General features: G+C 36.7%; 1 protein-coding gene across 2 annotated transcripts in view; it reads right to left on the bottom strand.

Moving 5' to 3' along the window:
• GABRB2 (gamma-aminobutyric acid (GABA) A receptor, beta 2) overlaps positions 1 to 25,548 on the bottom strand; it is a 101,329-nt gene that overhangs the window by 52,711 nt on the left and 23,070 nt on the right. For both annotated transcript variants that reach the window (XM_014948098.1, XM_014948099.1), the window contains exon 2: positions 18,767 to 18,849. In XM_014948098.1, coding sequence (XP_014803584.1) covers positions 18,767 to 18,849 — 83 coding nt within the window. The remainder of the gene's footprint in view (positions 1 to 18,766; positions 18,850 to 25,548) is intronic.

Here is a 25,548-nt window from a genome sequence, read left to right as displayed (position 1 = left end):
TGTGAAATTGTGCCATTTTCACATCTACTATAAACTGTGGACACTAATGGTCTCAAGAGATATAAAGACATATAGATGGGATATGCTGCTGGCATGTATCTGAACAACATTAAAAGGACTAATATCGTCAAATGTCTCTCTTCTCAAAAGTATATGAAGAGTATAAGATGGAGGATTCCAGATCGAACAGTAGATTCCTCTAGTTGAACTTTGTTACCTTAATTTGTGTTACTGTATACTTGCATTAGGATATAGCTCACAGAGTAAGGCAATCATATGGCATTTTTCCCACACAACTCTCCCTATCACACAAAGCAAGACAACTGTGACTTATGAACATTCTCTCAGATACAGAAAATATTTCAATAACTAAAAGTGATTGTGTACATGGATATCTTTTGTTGCAAACTCGTCCTTTCATATTACAGGACCTACAAAACTGGGCCCTGGTTATTAAAAAAGAAAAGGAAAAAAAAAAGAGAGAGAGAAAAGTAAGAATACATAAAAGGAGTGGAATATTCAAGCGCATACATCTTCTTCCACAGTATTCAGAAAATCACTCAGAATAAACGTGATCTTAATACACATGCAGTAATAATTTTCATCCTTATTTAAAAGACCTAGTCTTCTACAGAAATGTATCAGACAGGATTTCCTCAGTCCTCCTGTCACATATTTGAAATAATTGTGAGATGCAAAGCCTAACTTTTAAAAAGTCTGGAATATGTCCACTTAGACAGCTTTGAGTGCCCAATCATTTGCGAAGAGCCTAGCCCTTCCGACTCCTTTGTTCTAACCACATAAGACTGATGACAACTTTCCCTCTTGAGCTCTGACACTTCCCATGTGCTGGAGAGCACGGTGCAGTGAAATGGCTCTCATGTCTCACCAAGATGTCTGGGATATGGCAACTCTCTGTCAAGCTTCACATCTGGGCACCCAGGAGACCTGCTGGGAAATGGTTCCTCACCATCACGTGCAGACGGTGCCTTGCTGTGGCATCAACCACAGCAAAGGTCTGCCATCACAATATTTAGCTAGGATCTACCTTTTGAGAAAACAATCCGGTAAAGAGATTTCTGCTCTCCTGCCCCAGTGTTTGATTGATCAGTGTAAGCGTAGCCATTGATAAAGTGTACTGGAAAGTATTTTAACTGCATCACCTGTGGAATTCTGACAAAATCAGATACATTTTTATGGGGCAGTAGTGATATATTACAGCTTGTCACATTACAAATGACATTCATCAAAAAAGCAGCTGAATTTAAAAACCTTCCATAACACAGAAAAATACTTGCACTGAGGAGAAATATGAATACTAGAAACTCACTGTGACTCAAACATTTTTTCCACATAATAGCATTTCTATAAAAACAGCAGCACAGTAATCAAACCCCTATTTTATAAATTGCAATGCATTGAAATAGTTTAGGATTTTTATTCAGTGTTCCAGACAGAGCTTTTAAAATTCCGGTTCCACCGGAAAAGAGCTTCACTTGGTTACTCCTATATGAAATTCAGAGCTTCCTCTGAATGAAGTTTTGTCTTCCAATTTGGCACATCAATTCATGGAATCATAAAGTTGTTGGTCTATATTGTGTTTCTATCATGTATTTTTGCTTGGCTACACAAACTAATGCCCAGAGCAGCAATCCGCAATAGGAGACGACAGCAGCAACACAGATTTCCACACAGCAGGTTGCCAGACTTTAGCATACTCCAAACTAGATGCATCATTTCTCTTTTCATATATGTATATAGAAGAAAAATAAAGTTTTGGTTCCAGCGCTAAGACTCTTTTTGACTAAAACTTGGTCTTTGCATTGCTCTAAAGACTACAACTTTCATTACCCTAATAAATTAACAAGAAAAGACATCTCTGTTGCAATCATGTTACATAAACATCTCACCAATACAGATATATCATTAGATTATATTTTAAGCTCCCATATGTCACTAGAATTCATGCTGAAACCACCTTACAATGCAATCTTTATGACAGATTTCTCTGGATTAACCAGTTTCCAGTTTTCTCTGACATTTTGTTAAAACTTTAATACTCTAAGCACCATCATTTGACATGTTTTCTGCCACTACTTTTGCCAAGCACGAGCATATGTTACAAAACAATAAATGCTGTTCTTTGATTTATGACTTTTAGCAAGAAAAACATTTTATACTGATACTGCATATTGTTTTAAAAGTACAAAACTGAATAATGCTTTATTTTATTCACATGTGACACTGCTTCCACATTTTGTTACTTTTTTCACAATCTGTTTAGATAGGATGTGTTGATAATACAAAACTCATCAATACCATCATGACCTTTCCCTATCATAACAAAAACTTAGTAAGATTAATCACAGGAAAGAAAAATCCTTATAACTAAGGAGCATGACAGAGTACAACAGATAGCAGAGAGGAATAAAATGACAGTGTTTGGAGACAGAAAATGGACAGGCTCTTTCCACTTTCTAGGCATTACAAAAATGCACTGGCAGGTGAGAATCCTGGCATATCCACCTTTGATAAGTATTATTCTTCCTTCTTGCTGGAGGTTGGAGATTTTTCTTGAAAAATCTTAGGTTAAGAAAGACGACTCCCAGATTTGAAACAATGGATAATGAGAAACCACATGGCACAAAGTATCCAAACTAGAGTTCTGTTTCATTCCTACATAGAATCATAAAACAGTTAGAGTTGGAAGGGACCTTAAAGATCATTGAGTTCCAACCCCCCTGCCATGGGCAGGGACACCTCCCACTAGACTAGGTTGCTCAAAGCCCCAGCCAGCCTGGTTTGAATACCTCCAGGGATGGGGCATCTACAACTTCCCTGGGCAACCTGTTCCAGTGTCTCACTCCTGTCCCACTCACACTCACAGTAAATAAATTCTTTGTATCTATTATAGATCTCCCCTCTTTCAGTTTAAAACCATTACCCCTCATCCTATTTAATGTTCATCTGAAAAATCCTGGAAATACATGGTGCAATATGGCAACTTTAAATGATGCAGCATGACATTCCCTCCCTGCTGAGTCCATACTGTACAGAGAAGCAGAACCACAACATCACCATTTCCTCTTCACAGAAAAGTCTACTTTGGGATATTAGGAGAAGCTATAACTAATATCTGATTCCCAAAAGAATGATACCTATTAAGCAAGTAATACCAGAAGCAAAACAGAGCTAACAAATATATTAGTTCCTAAACAGCAGCCCCGAACATTGCCAATTTCATGAACACTCAAAGCCAGGAATACCAACAAACTGAAATTTCTTCACACAACCTGTCTCATGATCCTTTTCCCCCACAAGTATTCCAAAGGGGAAACAGAAAACTTGTATTTTTAATTCAGGCTGCGGAAAAAAAAAAGCCACCAACCTGATTTTTAAATATTTTCTATATATATATTACCTTCTTATATTTGATTCTAACAATCTGAAAATTCAAATCATCAACATCAAGCGTACATAACATTTGAATTGGCTGGGCTAGTCTTCAGGAAGATGTTAGCTTTTCTTCACGTTCAGAAAAGGGCATACTGTATAAGACACCAACTCCTATAGGCCACCTTCTCTTTCTTAAAATACCTTCAAAATTACAGAACTTTCTTTTTTCCCCACCGTTCTTTACTATCATCAATTTTCAAAGAAGTCATACAGAGCATACAGATAGGTAAAAAATGGATGAGGAATGAACAAAAACCCTGTCCTATAGATGAAATATTCTACCATTAGCAAGATTTATGGAAGCACAATCATGCTTTCATAAGCCAGCATATCCATCCTCACAAAACAGAAATTTCTGAGATATCTATCTGATCATAGACATCCCAAGGTTTTTTTGCACTCCCTTGAACAACTTGAAATGCAACAATATGTAACTGAGCTGCAGACACACAGTAAATAACACCTGATAACTTCCTCATCAGAAACAGTTAGAAATAAAGAGAACTTAAGTGATATTCAAATGTGTTTAAGTAAATTGTTACATTTATTCTGAAAAACAGACTAAACAGGTTTACAATTAAGTATTTTTTAAAATTTTTTTGCATTCCTTAATTATAATGCTGTATTGTCAGATGTGGCTATATTGATCAATTTAGAAATGTCAGTCAAGAAGGATTTCATGCTGTGTACATTGAGGCACTGATGCCAAAGATAGAAGACTACTGAGATAGCCACAAGAGACAGGTCCCTTGAGCAGAATACAAAGCACCAAAACTGCCTTGATAAGATGGCAGTTCAGAGCACACTAACCTCACAACTTTGGCATCTAACATTAGCCATCAAGAAGAGCGCACAATTTCTATGAACAGGAAAAATCTCATTTAGCCACTATATCATACCAACGACGGCAGAATGCTTCTGTGGGTAAAACTCAGTACACTGATGACATTTTCCCATTCTCATACAATAATTTGGAACATAAATGCATTTACTAAAGGCTCTAGGTATCACCCCACATCAAAAAAATACAAGAGATCAGCAACACTCAGCTCAAAAGAGGTACACGCACTTTCAGACCATGTGTTCCAGTTGCAAAAATTATGTCTTTAGATGAGAACATATCCTCTTACAAAAGCGTCTTTAAATGATGAGAGCTTTCAGTCAACATTTATTTGCTCAAATTTTAATGAAAAATAAGAACTTTGATCTCTTTCTGCCATGACGTCCTTTGTCCACATTGGCCAGGAAACTACACTAGCATCAGCCATTCCCACCACAAGCAAAATCAGAACTTCAAAGTTCCACATACACTGTAGTATGTACAGTGGAAAATAGCACCAAATTACTGTTAGACTCCTTTTTGCTGAGAACTGCAATGCAGTGGACAGATACTAAGATAACCAAGGGGCTGAAAATAGTCCAGGTTAAAGTACACAAAGCTCCACATCAGCTCATCTGCCCTTCTTTGAGTCTGTAAGAACAGATGCACACTATCTGCTAATTATCTTCCTCTGTGCAACTGATTCTGATATTTTGCTCAGATATTTTTAATGCATACTTTGATATTTTTATCATGATTGGAAAAACAATTTAGATAAGGAAAGATCTAACTAAAAGGCTTGCCTACTCATCATCCTCAATTATTTAAGGCTTACATTTATCCTTCCTTTGAAAGCAGTTTGTAATCTACTCTGAATATCTCACTAGGGATGATAGCGCTTGAGCTGATAGCTGAGCCTACTTCTTCGAAGGTCAGACACTCATGGAATAGCCAATATTCAGAAGCAAATTAGGAAATTTGGAGATATATTTCTCATAACAGAATGATAGACCCTTAATTATAGTGCTTAAAACAAGGTATTACCTCCTTTTTAACAGCCTGAGTTCATTTTTAGCTGGTCAAGTAGACTCATGTGTTAACTCATGAACATGTGGAACCAACAATTTTCAGTCCCAGCTGGAGTCTCCCTAGTGAGCTTTGTTCTACCTTCTGGCTAAAATACTTTCCACAATCATCCAAATCCCTGAAGGGAAAAAAGATTAAAAAATAAAACAAACTCAAAACCAAAAACACACAAAACAAGCTGCTGCTCTAAGGCTGTCTAAATCACTATATTTAAGAAAAACATGCTGCATTCAAAACCATGGTATTTTCCCAGTAAGAGCAAGTGATAACACAAAATAACATTGTTTCTATATAACCTGGGATTTGTCTCATCTCCAGAACAGCCACATTAATTTCACAGTATCAATTCAAGATGATGCTTTTCTGTTCCAAGAAGAAACAAACTTACAGAAGTCACAGGAGCTTGACTCAGTGGGAGGTGCTGGCTTATACTCAAGCAGGAAAGACAAATGCACAAGCCCTTTCAAGGAAGTTCTTCTTTCAACAGCAGATTTCATACACAAAAAAATAGTGCAGTACTCTTTATAACGCAGAGACAGAAAAGCTGCTTAGAATATAGCATTGGTTTGTTGGATAGTATTTCACAGGTACATAAAAATCAGAAAAATCAACTGTCAGGGTTTCCAATCTTGCAGTCATCTTCTCTCAGCAGACTTCAAAAGTTTCCCATGTGTTACTGTGTTCAGAACTCCTTTATACTCATAATGAAACACAAAGATACAATAGCTAAAAACAGTTTTATTTCTTTAAGAAAGCTAACATATTTAGTGAAGACCTTGTAATTTTATAATGCAAATTAAGTTTCTGACACCCATACAATCAATTCCACAGTATTAGCAGCACATGAAGAGTCATAAAAGAGAAGGCTATGTTCTATACAGCACATTAGAGGATAAAAGGCAAATTTTGGACACAGTGAGGTATAGGTTTTTCTGGCCTCATACCAAAATGTAAAACCCACTTCTTTAATCCCATCTTCCTGTAAATGAATAAAAACAAAGGTAAGCAAAAGCTAGTTGTTCTTGGTCAGCAGGAGACCAAAGTTTGATAGGACCTTAGATAGGCTTTGCAGGAGAAAAGTATCACGAATTTACCTAATAAGACTGTGAATCTTTCTGGACTTGCAGAAAGTTGTTCTTGAAACCTGAAAGAAAATTAATTCTCTAGTTAGCACACGTATACAGCATCACCAACATCAACTATGCTACAGCAACATAAGCAACTTACAGTACAAATGTATTGCACTTGCAGCACTTTGATGCTTATCTGCTCCTCTGCACATTCATGTCAGCTGTATGTGAAGAATGAGAAGTTGCTTGGTATGGATACTACCCCTAGGACAATAATTCTGACAGAATAGGGGTCACCAGGCTTACTGTTTGTGTTACTCATTTTGGCTCTGCAAAGAAAAGAAGATAGAGAGGGACCATAGGTAAAAAGAAAAAGACGACTCTACTGTTGTATTCTTTGCCCCTTTCCAGAATTTCCCCAAAATAGTGATAGAACATGTGTCAGCTAAAAGGTCACAAAGGTCCAGACACAAAACCCCCAAAGGAATAAGAGCGAAATTCACAAGCAAAAACTAAACTTACCAATATTTCAGTATCGTTCAGGTTGTCTGCGTAACATTTTGGTACAGTTCAGTCTTCCAGAAGTAAGCTGTTGAAGAGCCTTGACCTTTCCAGGCTGTGGTCAGGAGAAAGAAATTCCAACTTTCCTGACGAGCTCCTTCCATGCACAGATGAGGTCCCACACACTAAGATGCAAGTGCCTGCTCTGCTTTTATGAAACTTGTTCTAGTTAACAGCGCACAACAGGTCTGTGCAATGAACAAAGCTGTGTCTGCTATTGACAACACACTCACTTCTAATATATGTTGAATGTCAATTAACTGTTTCAGAAAACAGGATAAAAGTAATTTTACCAGGAAATTGTTGTATGAGGTTATGCAAAACAACATCAAATACTTGGATAATAATCTTTCACACATCAATAAAGTACCTGCATTCAGTACAGTACACCATTCCACTCATGATAATTGTAGACCACTACTCTTACAAGTTAACTCCAATATTGCAGAATCTTCTGTAGCACGCAGTACCTGTACACGTAACATCGAAGTGGCAAGGTATATTCTTAAGACACATGACTGAATACTGACTTCCATCAATTACTTGTTTTCTCTGTTGTGTTACCCTGTTGTTATATAAAATAATTGTGTCTGGGCTGAGGTAAGATCTCAGATTCTCCAGAAACACATCAATCACAAGATGAGACAAGTATGTATGATAGAAAACGTAAGCAGTGGATTGGTCTGCAGCCAAAGAGTAGAAACTATGTCGTATCACAAGTTCCAAAGCTGTAGCCAAAATGAATGCATTTCCAACATATGCCTGTAAAGCTGACTATTCATTTCTGTGCTCCATACACAATAAAGACAACTTATACATTGTGCAGTTACAGAAGAGAAATAATTGCCTTTTAGAAGCGCATAACAAGAAACATGTTACTGAGCCAAATGTCATCATGAAAATTCTTGGATCGTTATGCAGGGGAAGAGAAGCCTTATTTTGAAAGTTTGTAAATCTTAACAAGAGATTGAAAATTACAAGGTAGACAGAGACACTTCAATCTACATGGTGGGAATAGCATCTGTGTAACTGAATCAAGAGATACGGATCAGATTACACCACAGCAGATGATCATAAATGGAAGGAAAACTACATAGTTTAACTCATTAACTCAAAGATGCCTTTGTCAAATTACAGGGCTACTTGTACAACATATTAATTTATTCACAGCATTCTGATGATATTGCCATTCAGTTATGTCACTTAAAACTTATGTTTTTACAATACAGGTTGCACAGCACTTACATTCTGTTTCAGATCAGTAACACCAAGTACTTATTTCTGAGGCAGATGCAGCGTGCCAAGACAGGATAAACCAGATACTCAACATGGCACATTTCCACAATTGCAACAAAACTTCTTCACAGTTAGGAGAGTCAGGGACTGGAACAGGTTGCTTAGAGAGGTTTTACACTCTCCATCCTTGGAGGTTTTCCAAGACAAAGCCCTGAGTAACTTGGTCTGACCCCGAGCTGACCATGTTTTGAATAGGTTACACTACAGACCTCCTGAGGCTCCTTCCATCCTGAATTATTCTTGAATATGCCTTTAAATATAAGCACATACAAATAATCTATTTAGTGACTTCTCTTTCCCAATGTAAAAAGCAACATGGAAAACAATTCATCTGCACTATTATAAACCCTTTTATAAATACAACATAAATGATTGAGACTTTGTTTTTTATTATATTTCTTTCAACTACTTAGATATCCCTTCCTTTATAAATGTTCTTTCACAAAACATATTTTTGATGATACTTACAGTAATAACAGTATTCTTTGTGCTTAATTTTGACTCAGAAGAAATGCACGTCAAGAGAAAGTTTCTGTAAGAGTTAGAATTTTCCATACATAAAAGATACTACTCTTTGGAATTTCCACCCAAATAATTTTGGACAGTGTGCCAAATACATATAGAATGGAAATGAAAGGAATACTACACAAGAAATTATTCTAGTTTTAGAAATATTCCCGATACATATGCCACTGATAGTATTCTATGATACTGCCTTAGCTAATTTGCAGTCACATTTTCTCACATCAATTATAGAATCATAGAATTTTCTAGGTTGGAAAGGACCTTTCAGATCATCAAATCCAATCATCAACCTAACACTAACAGAAATCATGACTAAACCATGTCGCTAAGCACCACGTCTACCCATCTTTATAGTAGTGTTATATTGATAGAAGATGCCAAATTATTCCCCTAGCATTGCCAAAATATGGTTAACACTATGACTGAGTTATTTTTAAATGAACTTTGTAAGCAAAATTAACTCTGAACTCAAGATATAGATTTAAGACATAGGAAAATGGGACTGCATCCAGTAACAGGAAGTAGCTTATATTTTCTGGATATAGGTGGAATTTGAACATTCGGAACTACCAATACGAAATAACATGAGCAACTGAACAAAATTAACTTTGTTTCACAAAGGTCTCATCATGAGAAAGGTTCAATATACTGACCAAAGGAATGAAAAGATTGTGATATCTAACTTTGCCAATGATTCTGCTAATTCAGTCTCTCCTCTGTTATTCCACCAAAGTAAAATAATGTTTCCCAGGCTTGTTTACTTGAAAAAACAACTGTTCTTTCACCCAAACCCAATGTCATCATCAAAGCAAAAGATGATCCTATTCACTCTATCTTCTATTTGCCAAAACAAAACCAATGAAATTGTTTTCCCTTTCAGTGACCAAAAATTAATTATTTTGCATTTGAGCATCAGTAAGAAAAGTAAAGAAAATTCAGAGTTTGGGAAAAACAAAACAAAAGCACTCAAACAGAAAAAACCCCAACACCAAACAACCCTGCTGGAGCATACAGATTTTTCTTCTTTGGAATAGGAGCCACTGAGGAGGGTTAAGCTCACATCTGACAAATGTAGCTCCAGTTCCTACTCTAGAAACTTATGCCAAATGGAACAGGATCAATGGAAGGTGACCCAATACAGAGCAAGCTGCCAGCCTGGTCTTTCAGCTTGTCCCTCAGGCAGCAAATTCAATTCTCTTCAAACAGAGAAGGAACCTGAATGAGCCTTGCTACATCTCACCCAAGTGTCTTACTGCAGTCAGTGGGGAAAGAAGGGACAGTTCCCTAGTGTAGGGTATGAACTGATCCTGTTTTGTTTGTTGTTGTTCTCTAAACAGGCCAAAACTGCTTGTCAAATTTAATCTGAATCCAGAGTTTGATGATGACACTGATGTGCATTTTCTAGTCCTTCCCCCACTGAAGTAATTCAGTGTTAGCATAACTATTGGAATTGCTGTTACCAGGGGCCAAGTGCAAATACAGAGCAGATTGTCTTCCTGTTTCCCAGATGTTTTACCCAGATGACTCCAAAAGGTGTCAGGAACTGAATATAATTTGATCAACTGGTAAATGGTTAACCATTGGAGAATGGTGAATTTTGATTTCTCACAATGAAAATTAATTGATACTCATTTTCTGTGAAACAGTGACAGTATCTGTCACTGGAAAAAAAAAAATCTTAGAAAATAAAATGACTGTAGAAACATATTTCTGTTCTTTTAACAGGTATGTGATCACCGCCACATAAACACAGTTTCTGTTGCCTTCTGAAGCATAAGACCTGTGGTAAGTGATTCCAGCATCTGATAAATACTATAATTTCATAAAAGCCATACTACCTAGAGAAATTGTTTCATTTTGAAAAAGATATTGACTACTTAAGTAAAATGATACTATGGAGAATAAGCCATCATTTGCTTTCATCACCACAGTTGAACAATGTAAAAAAAACTATTTTTAGAAGAACGACCTAACTTTAAATTTTTGTTTGTTTGTTTTAAATGCCTCCTCTCATTTTGATTTACCCTCAAAAGACAACATGGACCTAACATGTAGGCACAGTATTTTCACGTAGTAATTTCATTTTCCTTGAGACAAGAAAGGATGGTTTTCTCTCAAAGGAAATATAATTTTCATTTTTTCTCCTCTGAAATCCATAGTGTATAAAAATTGCAAAATGAAGGAACATTTCTCTAAATCTGTGAATGAAGTAAAAGGACAACTTGCATGGGAATGGGGAAAGAAATCATCATGGATTATTTATTTATATAAAACTTTCCACATTTGAAGTCTCCTGGTATAAATAGGAAGTCAGATAAATTGTAGTAACTCTGAATTTGACACAATGTGTTTTAGCTTTGTAATGAGATATGGATTTAGTTGAATAAAACTCCTATCAAAAAATGTAGATTGTCCATTTTTTAGTTAAAAAGCATAGACTAAAATATATTTAAGCTTGTTCCTCATAGAAAGTCTGAGCGACATTCTCAGATCATCATGAATTGGAAACATCCAAAGGAAAAAAAAGCTTCACAACTGGAAGTGGACTTAGCACTACGTATGAATGCTGAAACACTACACTCTTCCACAAAAAATAATATAGTAATTATGTGTCACCATCTTATCTGCAAGTGCCACATACTCCAACCTCTGTCAAAAAAAATGTGTAAGTGCATTATTTATAAACAGCACTTTCATTATTTAGGTCATTTCACTTAGTCCAGAATAAACCTTTGTTTAGCACTAAAGTCTGCAATCCAAGTAAGCCACATATTACAGGGAAGCAAAGCAAAACATTTTATGTAAACAATGGCTTTGTTGGTTAAAAAAAAACAAAGGGGAAAGGAAAGGATTATTCTCAAATTCCACTGCAAAGTCAGGTGTGTTAACTATTATGAACCCAATACAAATAAACCTCAAAAAAGTTCATAAAAAGCTGTAACATAACCTACAGTTGTCACAATAACAGAAAAAAGTATGACAAATTAATGTATCATAAGGCCAAACTCAAGAATTACTGCCACCTTAACCCAGTCATCAGAAAATTGCTGGTATTGCCACTTGAAAACAATGGCTTCGTATTACCAGGAACAGTGGCCTCTGATGTAACGTGACCTCTTGCAAGCAGGAAGATGATGCATGCCAGCACTGAGCCTACTTTTTCTGCCCCTTTGGGAAATGCATAGTTTCAACTGTGATTCTACAGTTAATAATGATTGGGTCCAACACTTAGAAGCACCAAGCAGAAAGTGAAAAATCACAGGTAAGCAAGCTACTGCTCAAATAAAAGCAATTGCCCAAACCAAAATAGAACTTGGCAGAGTAATGAGTATTACTAATAGACTCAACATACACTAAAGATTCTGCTATATGCCTACTGACTGAAACAAGCTTTAAACCATTTCAAGTACAGCAAACCTCTAATAAAAAAATATATGTACTCAAAGGAAAACAATAAAAATAAACTATGATCTCAGCTCACACACTACATAGACATCTAAGATCTGTAACAGTACCATCAATGTCCTTTCCAAGAGCACTTAAAGATACTTCTTTTTCTTGAAAAAATCACCAGTTACATGTTTGAACAGAATTCTAGACCTACAGAAATACATTTGCCGGAAGTATGAAAAGCTTTAATAGATATCCTACTACTCAGTTTAGTAAAGAAAAAAAAAAAAAGAAAAAAGAAAAAATGATTATTTACCTTGTGAAATTCATAGCTTCAGAAAACAGGACTATAAAGTGCCAACCCATCAGCTTTTCACACCTCCACATAATTTATTTGGTATAAGATTATTAATGTAATTGTTTGCAATATATTCTTTTTTTCTTGGAGGGCATCCTCCTACAGCATCAGACATACCTTCATGGACCTTAGTTTTTCCCCAAATATTCAGCAAATGAATCTGGTGGTTTCCGGCTACGGACTCTTTGAACTGGGCCCTTTTTGTTTCCAATAATCCCTTGATAAAAGGCAGAATTATGTGCAATAAGGACAAATGCACTCTAGCTCAGACTAGCTATAAAAAGGAAAATGCTTTAGAAGTTTTTAAACCATTTGCATTTTTGTATCTCCATATTCTCCATATTCAACTGTAGAATGATTAAAAAAAATCCCTACAAAATAAAAAAAAGAGCTTCAAGCTATTAATTTCTCTGTGGAAATCTACATTGCCTATATTGTCCAATGTTGAACAGCAGAGATTGGATATTAGTACCTTGCATTCCCTTTTAAATTTAACTTCCAGGTTGCTTCAAAGAATTAAGTTTCTGTATAATTCTTCACTCATTTGCAAACAGTATATAATTTTGTTTCTATTATGAGAGCCTCCAAGATGTAGACTGCTGCAGAGATGCACTGAGGTATAAAGAAAATAAGGAATATCCTTACTTCTTGCCTGCCTGTAGAGCAATACACCATGGATGTTACTTGAGTTTGTTCCAGTCTGAAAGCCTGACAGAAGTCCCTGGGGGGTGTGTGCATGTTCGTTATCAAAACCTTACAAACACTGGTTCACTTGTATACAACCTAGCCTGATCAAACGCGCCGAACATTAGTTTAAACTTCCTTCCCCTCTTCACACTAGCCGGAAGAATCATCTACTGTTGGGGTTTTTTTAGCCCTTACTCAACCATCCTGCCCACACACTGAGGAGGCATCAATGATTTCCTGTTGATTGCCAGTGTGCATTATGCCACTGAAACTATCTCTCTTCTCGAAAATAATGACAAAAAACCAACGTACCTGTCCCAAGGAAGCGACACTATAAGCTGATGTTGCTGAAATGGACAGAGTGTGGGTACAGAAGTTGAACTCATCCCTGTTTGTTGATCTGTGCCTCTTCCCCCCACAAAGTACTGTACAGGTTGAATTGTCATAGAATCCAAATTAAGACAACCAAACATATAGATGATGAACAAGGAGGAAAAAGGGGCACTTTGATAAGGTCAGCTTCTACTGACAAAGGAATATCCTCCCTGCACAAGAGCCACTATGCAAAACAGACTTAGCTTAAGGCACAACGGGGAAGGACACAAGCAAAACTTGATAAATGGAAACAAAAAATAAATAAAATAAAATGAGGCACTATTAAGCTTCTAATCTTCAGTGGCCCCAAAGTCATGTATTTAGCTTTCCACTTACAGCGTAGGTGTTGGAAGTGACACGTTCCCACGGTACACTCCTTTGCTGAGGATCCCACTCCCTGGGGATCAGCAGAGTCTCTTACTTGACATCAACCACTTTCGCCTCTAACACAGAAAAGCCTTGCCTGGTCGGCTCCTGGAGTTCTACCATTTGTCTCCTGTGACCTGATTATAGCTTTGATCAATGGCCAGAGCAGCCATCTGCAAAGTACTCGAGGCTTCAGCAAAAGGCATCTTTGATTTCTTTTCAGTGCCTTAAATGTGCTTGTAAAGTCACCTTGAGCACACAAAGATGACTTCTGTTTCTCTTGTTGATGAGCTTTCAGATGATACGATTAGAAAGTGTTTGATATTGGGCTGCACTGCCACTGGGAGGAATTATACTCTTTCTCTTCTGTTCTTTTCAGCCTTTTCTAGATTCTGTTATCGAATGGAAATTTTTTACTTATCTTAGTGTGCTTCTGTGGCCTTTTTGTCATGAAACAGCAAAAAAAAACCCTAATGATTTCTCATCCAAACACCCCAGGCTGTTACATAAATGAAATATTCTGAAAACAATTATTTATCATTCGTCAGCAAAGCAGTCCTTCCTCCCCATCTGTGCACGCTGTTCTGACTCTGCCCTTTTCCCCGGACGGTACGTCTGAGTGGCAAGCTCCCTGTTTGCTAAGGCTTTGGACATTTGCACTTTTTTAAATGCCACATCTTTAATGCACATGGAAAATGTTTTTGAGAATTTTTTTAAAAGGAGAAACTCAGCGTGTTCTTGTTTGTTCCACAGCAACAAAGAAATGGGAGGGGGGAAAAAAAAAAAAACACTGTCACAAAGCAGGCAGTTTCTGAAGTGCACCTCAGTACAGCATAAATGTAGCTATGCCAAACACACTATCAAGTGAGATAAGAAGGAACTGAAGTGAATTTCTGTCTTTATGAGGCACCACATAATTGAAATGGACAAAGGTACAAATGTACCAGATAAGTATTCAATGATTACATCTAAAAATATTCAAAAGATTCACAACCATTTCTCTCTGTTACGGTAGAGAATGTGCAATGTGAAATTTCATTTGCTTATATGAAGTATTCTTCAAATTCCTTTCTACTTCTATTTGGTTTTGAACTACCACTAGTTTTATGGTTGATTACCTAAGACATTCTTTCAACACGTTACAACTCCAGAGAGGCGGGAAACAGCAGAGAAACAAAATTATTCTAGACCATCATCAGAAACTCAGCCGTGCATACTACAGCGACAGAGGTAGGGAGCAGGAAGGAGATGTATTTTACTGAGTCAAGTCAATATCCAACTAAAAAGGAAAAAGCTCTCTGTTGCCTACATGTTGGGAAACTAAGAAACACAGGAAAATTGATTTCCCTGTGACAAAAAATTTATATTGGCCACAAATGTCAGTAAACACAATGACAACATGGAAAAAGTAACCCGGGCAGTTAAGCAGCCTCTCTCTGGCATCACTCTGGCATCAATAAGAGGATGAAGGGAAGGAGAGGGGTGGAAAGGAGGAGGAGGAAGCGGAGAAAGAATGGAAGGACGAGACATTAACATGAATTGGAATGGGATAAAAATCTATCATGACTTAACTCAAATAATCCGGCTAGACAATAACTCCTTTTGTAAACAAAATATATCTAACCTGGACTTAAATAAACAGTTGATCTGGGACTATTTAAGGAGACAATTAGTAAACATATATAAAAAATGTGTAGGAAATTATACTGCACTGAAATTATACTAAGATCATGCTCAGTGCAGAGAATGATTATAAGCAAACCCCTTCTTTCTTGGCATTAATATTCTTTGGCGTTTGTGTGTTAATGAAATTTCTAATGAAACAAAATCTGCAGGCACTGTTAAGACAAAGGATGATTAGAACAAATATAGCAAGAACTGGATAACCTTGAGGACTGTAGCAATATGAAGAACATTGATTTATGTGAACAGTGTTATGAAATGCCAAGTCATGTGTTCTTAATCGTATGCAAAAAAAAAAACCTTAAAAAACCACAAAAATTCTACCAAAAGCTAGAAGCCACTGCTGGAAAATGAGCGAGGAAAGGAAAGACCTTACTGTAGTGTTCCAGGAAAGACAACCATCTGTGGAAGTTATGCAGTTGTGAAAAACACAAAAGCTGGCTCTTAGGAAAAGGGCAGGATTAATATCATCGTGTAACAGAGATTTTGTTCTGGGGTACTGTTTATGAAGAATGAAGAACTAGCATTAGCAAGTTCTACATTTCTCTTAACATACTTTTGTATGAGAAAGCTAAAAGATACTGGCATATTCAGTTTCATGAGACGAAACCTATGAAGAACAATGACTGCTTTCTTTAAATGTATTAGGAATGTCCCAGCAGGGCTGGGGAAGACATTAAACTAAAAAAAATTTGTTGACAAGCACTGAGTCTAATTTCATGCCTTCACAGCTATGAAAACACTTGGGAAACACTTGGAGTACAATATAAGAGAATTTCTAAGCGTCACAAGAGAGCAGTGGTGAAACAGACATTCACAAGGCCAGAAACCAAGCTACTTTTAACATGCAATTTAACCAGTTTAAAGAAGTGATTGTAACTTGAGTACCTGCATTGAAGGACCCAGAAAGTCACTTTCAATCTTATTCACTCTATCTACCTACCAGCACTTTCATCTGAAGTGATTCATTAAGATTAGACAGATTCCTGTTTTTAACTGAACAGAACAGCACATATGAGGAGCAATAATCTTCTAAAGCAGCACGAAAGTGCTTGAAAACACAGTTCAAGTATTACTTCTATCCACATTCTTTAATGACCTGTTACTGCAATGAAAAACAGGTTAGTTACATTCAGTATCCTGATTTAAATCTGTTTTACTTTTGTGATGCTGTAACAGAGCAAATAGAACCACAAAGGAGCTCTCCTACAAGCATCCTAACTGCTATGGTGAACTAAAATCCTACCTTTTCTATGATCAAGTACGTACCGTGCTCTTCTTACCAAGCTGAACAATAGTTTCAAGAGCTAAGTGCCCTGTGTTCCAGGATTGTTTCATGGAAGATAACTGATCTGCCTTCAAACTTCTACTCCAAATCAGATGAAAGGAAAATTTTAACCCAGAGGTCCCACATTCTAAGTCTGAACGAGAACAAGTGTTCTCACTGAAAACCAGGGACATAATTTAATTTTCGGTTTTGCATAAGGCCTGACCTGGGAGGTATTTCCTGAGAATATTTCCCAGAGTGGGTCCTGCAAGCATCACAGGCAGGGAATACCTAGTTTGTGAATCCCTAAAAGAGTCAGGCATCTCAGCAATGCAGAGTGATGGCAAGTCTTTGTTGACTGTTCAAACAATGCTGTAAATAGGGAGAAAAGATGTTCTCTGACTCTACAGCTTTCTGTCTTAAACACACAACTAGAAAAAAGTCCAGGTCCTTGCTACAAAAATAATTAAAAGACACTGGCATAGAAAGCCACATTCTCAGTAAAAATCTCTGTAAATCTGAATACAGTTATGCCAGTGGTTTTCTTGCACATTAAAATCAGCCTACTATACTGGTAAAAGGCTGCAGGCATGAAATTTTGAATCAAATGCTATCAATAGAAATTCTATAGTGAACTGCAAAAAAACCCCCAAAATTAAATGCCCAAGATTTTATCCATTCTCAAAAGAGCAAAGTCCATCATCACATTTGCCACTTGTGTATTTCAGCATAGAGAAGGGGTGATAAAGAATCATTATGCTTATTTTATGCATGTGAATTATTTCAGACAGCAGTGTCACAAGCTCAATTCAGGAAAGGATTTTGGCATATCTTTAAATTACACTAAAATGAATGAAACCTGGATGCAAATTTAAAGCATACACTTAAATGCTTTTTAGAATAGGAGAAAGAAGCTCAGCTGTACCAGGTTCTTACCAGACTGTAGGACAAGACACTATCATTTTGTACTTGAGTGCACACAGAAACCCCACAGTCTTTTATAATACAGATGTTACTTAAAAAAAACACACATGCTTTTGTATACAGTATCTTAAAACATGGCATTAATTTCCATATTGCTTGCCACACTCAACAGTACAGTCAGCAAAATTACCTACTGTTCTCCTGAAAAAGGAAACGTATCTCAAAAGTACCGATACAATCTTAGAGTGCCAAACTACGCATGCTTACAATATTGTCTTTATAAAAGTGATCACAAATTGTTTTTTTTTTCTGATGTACTTAGATTCCCTAAAGATTTTTCAGTGAAAAGAGATTTGAAATTTTATTTCACAACACAAGTTTTATCTACATAGAAAGTTTGATAGAGACACCAGCTATTAAATCAGTATATATAACAGACTGCATTTCATGCATTGAAAGTTTAACTACAGCACAGGGCTTAGAAAAAAACCCACAAAACATCTATTTCAAGGACAATTCTAACCTCTTGCCGTCACTTATAAATAGAAACAGGCTGCCACACAGTTCAGCAGTAAAGGAGGATAAAGAACAGATAATAATCCTTGTGCTCCTCACACGAACTCCCAACAAGGCATTTGAATGAGACTTTTAAAGCTGTAAATTGTCCATCAAAACACAGAATAACTTTTGCTAATCCCTGTGCCACAAATTACTAATCCATCTGGAAAGCTTTTTTTTTTATTTTTGCATGTGTTTATAAGGATCTAAATGTTATCAGACAGAAAGACAACTAGGTTAGTAGCATGCTAAAGAAGAATAGAAAAAAAAAAAAAAAAAAAGACAGAAATAAAAACTCTGAAGCAGTTGACCACAGAATAAGTAGGATTTGCAGAAGTACTTACAGCTCTCAATCTCCAGCGTGCAGTTCTGCTCGTCCAGCGGATATCTCCGTAGGTCCATCATACAAGCAGCTGTTGTTGTAATTCTAGGAAGGAAACAGAAGAGCTTGTTAGCGTGTCTTGTTCCAATCTTTCCTTGATTGCACGTAGCTGAAAGAAGAAAAAAAATATTTCTATTTAAGTGACGCTCTTGCCTACTTTTACTAAAACACCGTGTCTGCTGCTTACTTGTAACTAATGCTGTTCTAGGAAGGTTATGTTGGTCCGGTGCGCAAGCGGAGAGTTTTCCCCTTTACACACCATTATGACAGTACTGTAAGCTTCATAATCATCAACCAATTTATCCTGACGAAATGAAGCATAAATTAGGACAGCAGTATTTCTTTCATTTTATAGTGAAAGACTTAAAGCCAAAAAGAAAAGGCTCAAATAAAGGTGGCAGAGGAAATCTAAAGAGGAACAGAGCAAGATATATACTTCATATCCTGGGTTAATACCCTAATCCCTTCGTGAAACTTAATTCTTCTTGCTTCTGCTCAACAGTGCTTTGTAAATGAAGTATTATTTTATCTTCACTTTAGAAAGCAAACACTTTCATGACCTTTTTCACAAAACATTTAGACCATATTTGTGCTTCCAGATTACACCAAACCTTGTAACATTAACATATGTCAAGCGTGCCTTTTAATGTTGAGAGAAATATCTGTACCATCAGTAAGTCTTTTGCTGATAAACCTCACAGAAGAGCACAACTCTGAGCTGAATATGAACCAAGGCACAGTTCTCAGCAGAATTTATTAACTGTGTTCCTATCAAGTCTTCTTAATGCTTAGACAAAAATAAATTCTTCTCCCCACGCCCCCCTGGCTCCGAGAGCATGTATAATTCTGTAGTAATTAATAAAAATATTACAATTTGGAATCTGCCAACAGTCAAAATATTATGCCCTGCGCATACTCCATGTAGGGCCAGGTGTGGATTTAATGCATAAACTGAGAGGTTTCTAGCCTTTTGTCTCTCCCCATCTACCTGATCAGAGCCCTTCTACGGCTGCTAAAGCCTGGCGATTTATACAGCCCCCTTTAGAGAAACATGGACTGTTTCCTGTGTGTTACGTACATCTGACTGATAAACTGCATCTGGGGTATCTGTTTCAATACCAGAAGAAAAATGAGAGCATCCCACAGCAGCCAACTATCAAGCTTTCTTCAAGCTGAAGATTGACCAAATGATTTAGCGCAAATCGTAAAATCCAAGATGAGGTGCATAAGCCTCCAAAATGGGACCCAAGGGGATAGATGGAGTGCCTACAGCAAACACACCCTGTCACCTGACAGGAGCAGCAGCTACATCTTTCTAGGGTATTCATGAGAGACTGGATAACAAACAGTTTTCTTATCAAAATCCCATCCCCCCTGTATGAGAGTTACTGGCCTTTCATAGTAGATATTTAGGCTTCTTAATAACTGTTTAAAAAACTTCTGTTACATTCTTTGATCTGACAAGACAGAGAACTTCCACTTGATGAACCTCATTCTTTCTCCTTAAATACCAAGTAAGATTTCGTTAGAAGCAAAGAACTAAAGTTGCCCAAGAGAGGCTCAAAATTCACTCTACATCGACTCCAGCAATCCTTTCCAAAAGACACATAAGAAATGTTGGAGCTATACAATCTTTTCATTAGCATCCTTACTGTCCTATCTAACAATGCTTTACTGTCATTTCCAGAAAAAAAAAATAAAAATCCCTGTAAATCTCTTCAAAGAAAAGAGAACAAAGTAGGGGCAAGTTATTCCTATAAACACTTAGGAAGTCCTGCCTCTTTCTTTTCAATCTAGACAAGATCTCCTAATTTTATATTTTGACCATTCCTATGTATTGGACTCTCAGAGAAAAGGAACACCTTTCAGCACTAAGATCTTTCTTCAACCACTATATGGGTACTTCTCAAAACATTGTTTTCAATCAGTGTGGGCCACCAGAGATGCTTCAAAACAAAGCTTCCTGGAGTGGACAAATCCAAGGAAAAAGAATCCTTTGGCTCCCCTCGATGGATGTCTTCCAGCTTTTAAGAAAAACAGAGTGCTGAGGTATATACGTTTGTTGCAAATGCAAAAAGAACATGCAGCAGCATATATTGTTTAAAAAAAAACTCTTGGCAGTTCATACTCATCTCCTAATTTTAAAATTGGGAGGAGAATCAAAGAAATTGCCCTGTTACACTATCTATGTAAGAATGGTTATTTTGTGGAAAAAAAATCAGCAAAGCTTTTAAAAAACAACACTGTGACTAGGGATGATAACAGAGTAAGTGCTCTCAGAGAAACACTGTATGAAATGAAATACATTACAGAACTGTCGCGTACACCAATCTATTTAATCTATTAATCTGTTGTTAAAGAAAGAGAAACCTTGTGATACTTTATTTTATGATTTCTAACAATGCAAACCAGTCTTCAGCTTCTTCTTTTATGATCTGTACTTTGAATGTAGACTAATTATTAGGCAGCAGACAAAGAAATAAAAATAACACAAAAAAGCAAACCCTAAAGCACTAAAGTGACTAAATAGAGCATTATGAAGTAAGCTAAAGAAAACTTCATGTGTCAAACCAAGCATAGCTACAGTGCAAAGAAACCTGGGCCACAAGTAACTGGCAGGGAAAGTAAAGTTTGCTGTCAATAATTCAAAATAACTCAGATAAACTATTATTTCTGAGAAAGCTGAAAATCTGCCCTTGCATGACGTTCTACAATTCAAGTAAGAGCTGGAAATTGACACCGTTCCTTTCACGGGGCAAAGCTGAAGGCCAAAAAGAGCTTTTTTTTATAATACTTCAGAACTTAAAATTATGCAGAAAAGAATACTTGTAACAAATACTATCCCAGCAGTGCTAATAGTTCTTACTTTTCACTGCTATGTAGGGGACAGTTTTTCAAAAGTCCATAGATATTGCTTTTCTGACAAGTTCAAGTGGGATTTCAAATTCAAAATAGCAACTTAAGTAGTTCTGACATCACTAGCAAAGAAACAACAGCACTGAAAGACAAGAGAGCAGTGCTAATGGTACGTGGAGATGGACCGAATCCAATTCCCTCTCAGAGTTGCAGTAGCTCTGCAAAGCTATGAGCAATAAGCAGCCACAGAAACTTATCTCTGCCCTGGAAGGAAGCAGACCTGAGCTGTATTTACAGGATTATAGACACAACAGAAATGATGAGAAAGAAGGTGACAATTTCAGATAGCTCCTCTGAGTAGAGTGGTAGTATGAAAACTATGTAACACTCTCTTAACTCTGGCACTGAGAGATCATGATTTAGTCAAAGACAAACTCAAGGCCAGGAAAATACAAAGACAAATTTCTTCTTTAAATGTATGCACATACTTCCTGTTGAATCAGTGTGAGATTCTGCTTCAGATTTGCATATCTGAAGGCAGACTATCACTCTCCATTAACAATATCAGGAACAACCCAAAGAGCTTGCAAGGCTATCACACTAAATAACAGACTGCATCTCTTTATCATGAACTTCACAAGAATCCTCTGCACACACTGACTGGGAGTCACAAACTCTCTGAATTAGTTACTGAAACCATGTACTTCTGCTAAACCCACTGTTCACTTCTGCTTCTTGGAAACAATCCTGCTGCATGACAGTTGGAAACATCGGTGGTGGCAGCCAGCAGAACCAATTTTAAATACGTGGAAATCTGGGAACAAAACTGCAATGTGATAAATCTCTCTGCTGAGCAATAATATTGGGTTTAGACACATGTGTCAAGGTTGTTAGACATACTAATGTATCTACTTTTGAATTAAAATAGATATATTGCTAATTACAGAGTTCACTGAATTCTTTCTTCTTCTGCTTATTCACATAGAAGATAAGCTTCCCTTGTGTGATCGTTGAGTTGGCTTTAGCAGAGGATAAACAACAGTGACATTTCTACAAGTTCATCATTAAGTCTGGACATTCAGCTACAAACTGCTATAATCTTTCAACTGTAAACTGTATATAGAGTTTCTCGGTGTAGCTGTATAGGAAAAAAAAAGCAATTGCTTTACTGATGTTGATGTCTCAGTTTGAGATGAAATTATATGCTCAGTCTACACAGAATCTGTAATATGCCGTCTTCTAATACCACTTCTCAACATCTCATGAGTATTGCAACCTAAGTTCCAATTTAGCTCATTTTTCTTACCACTTTTGGGACTGGGTATCTAAAGATATATAGATATTTTTGCCTTGTTTCTGTTGCGTGCAATCCTTGAATGGTTAGGTACTCTCTAAAAGCACTAAATACATTTGTTAAAGCTAAAAGGCACAACCATAAAAGAAGTCACGGATAAGAAAGAGAAGATGGTAATGCATTTTCTAAATGTAATACAAGATAGGAAAAAACTTTTGTAGCTGACAAAACATAAAGAGTCAGAAACCATAGAGAAACTTCAACCTCATTAAATTTTGTTGTTGTTTATATTGCTGGTAAAAGAAATATACAAAATATTAAAGAGAAAACTAAAATATATATGCCACTGACATTTCTTGGGAAGAAGCTCCGCATTTCTTTGCTGAAGGATAACCTGTTGTGCCATCTGCATGCCAGCTGGGAAGTCATGGAAAACCGGAGAATTTGGCTATTATTTCATAGTGAAGGAATTCTGACTCACAAGAATCAGAATTTTGTTGCAGATTTCCGTGCAGTGATTCTCAATTTTCTGCTATATCTTTCCACATGTAGCTCTGTAAGTAGTTCTTTACATTAGATAGCATTGCCTACTATCCTGTCACTGAGATGAAAACTCAGCCACGACATCAGGTTCATAATTTAAATCCCTGCAAAAAGCACACATCACTCTGCAGTAAAATCTTCTGGTACAATAACCTCGGCTTTAGACATAAGATATTCAAGCCTTTCTCTGAAGTAATATGTGCTCCTCTAGAAGATAACACCCATATAACACAAAGCAGCAGCTATGCCAGAAAAGCTCAGAGGAGCACTTTATAATTTTAATATTTTATCACTGGGAAATGTATCCTTGTCTTTCAGCATTCACTTCACTTCTCCCTTTCAAAAGAAATAAAAATAAATAAATAAAAGTGAGAATGCTAAAAAAACTACAGGACTTACAGAACAATCAAACAATATGAGCACGATGGCGGAGTGACTCAATATGTAACAAACAACCTTGGAATGAAGAGCTAGTACATCTCCTTCACTTCTACAGACCATGACTGGAAAACTGAAAGTCTTACTTTCAAATATTTTGCAAATATGTTCCTTATTCTGGTTGTGAAAATTGCATGTCTATTTCACTCAGATAATATCAGCATTGAAATAAAGAGTGCGTTATTTCAGTTTCTTTCTCTAAAAAATTCATATTGCTACCACCCAAGACACGTTGTGTACTACAAATAAGTCATATATACAAAACATCTTTAAACCAGTTGTGACCTCTTCATCAGGAAATAGAAAAGCTTATCATTCATAAATTTCTTAGAGAACATTGTATAACAATGCATCTCAGAACATACAAAACACCTTCCTCACAATCTTGCAGGGATGGGGTGGGTGGGTTCTAGTAATTCAACCATAGATAAAAAAAGTATAAGAAGATAAAAAATTATTGCATTTTTCAAAAATAGCTAACTTACAACTCTGATATTACATTAAATTTAATAGAGACTTTTAAACTATGGAAGAGAGCTAGAACTTTCTAAGGAGACACATGAATTTGGTGAGTGCTTAATTAATTGTCAGTGCCTGAAATAACCAGTGCTTAGTTCTAGTGAATACGTTGGACTGTAAACGTACCCTACATCGATATTTTTTATTCCAGGATGATAAAGATACAATGTTTAATTAAATAATTGAAGAACTAGGGAGTATCTTCTCCACAAAATATGCACTGCTTTAATGCACAACTTGTGCCAAAAGCACAGAAATAAGGAAGTTGAGACTATCATAGGTAAAATAGTACTAACTTTGCCCACAGGCTACCTTTTTATGTCTTAAGAGAGTAACAACTACAGTAGCATTAGCACCCTACAGAGCAACACTTGTCTTTGGAAGATCAGAGTCTTGTTTCTCTCAGGTGACCGTGTCTGTTAAATCATGTGGGTCTCAGAAAACAGCGCGTAAGTCTCACCTCCTCATCCCAGAAATGACTGCAGTAGTCGACCTCCAGCAACTGCTAGACACAGGTCCTCATGGAAACTGTTTTTAAGTCAGCTTGTGGTGGTGTTTAAACAACCTGCATCTCCCACACCTTCCTCTGTCAGTGAAGAACTTGTGCTCTGGATGATGAACTCATGCAGAATCTGCACTCACTTCTCTAAATTCTTAATCTATACTCTGACAGACTCAATCCTGTAAAATCCTTTCTTCTCACAAAATGCCACCAGGAATATTACCAATTACTTGCCTATGTGTTCAGAGAGACATCCGAGACTCAGAGAGTGGAAGGTATTTTCACCAGTCTGGAGAAAAGAAGTTCTACTCAAGTTAAAAATTAATGTGAAAGTCAAAACAATCTTCAGTAGAAAAGGCACATTCAGTTTTATGATTGCAGCTTATTTAGTAATTCTTACAGAAGAAGCAAGATAAGAGCACAAGCTCCTATTCCTCTGGCTTTTATGAGTCAGAATAAGAAGGCTCATTTTCCACAGGGAAATGTCAATAGAAATAATAAATTTAAGTGGATTCTTCATAAGCAGAATTACTCTCAGATCCAAAAAGGTGAGAGAAAAAAGTCAGTAAAAACCCTCTAGCGCAGACCTGAA

Source organism: Calidris pugnax, unplaced genomic scaffold (genome assembly GCF_001431845.1).
Source record: "Calidris pugnax isolate Ruff unplaced genomic scaffold, ASM143184v1 scaffold27, whole genome shotgun sequence".
NCBI lineage: Eukaryota > Metazoa > Chordata > Aves > Charadriiformes > Scolopacidae > Calidris > Calidris pugnax.
Note: the sequence above shows the minus strand (reverse complement) of the source record. Positions and strands in the feature narration are given on the sequence as shown.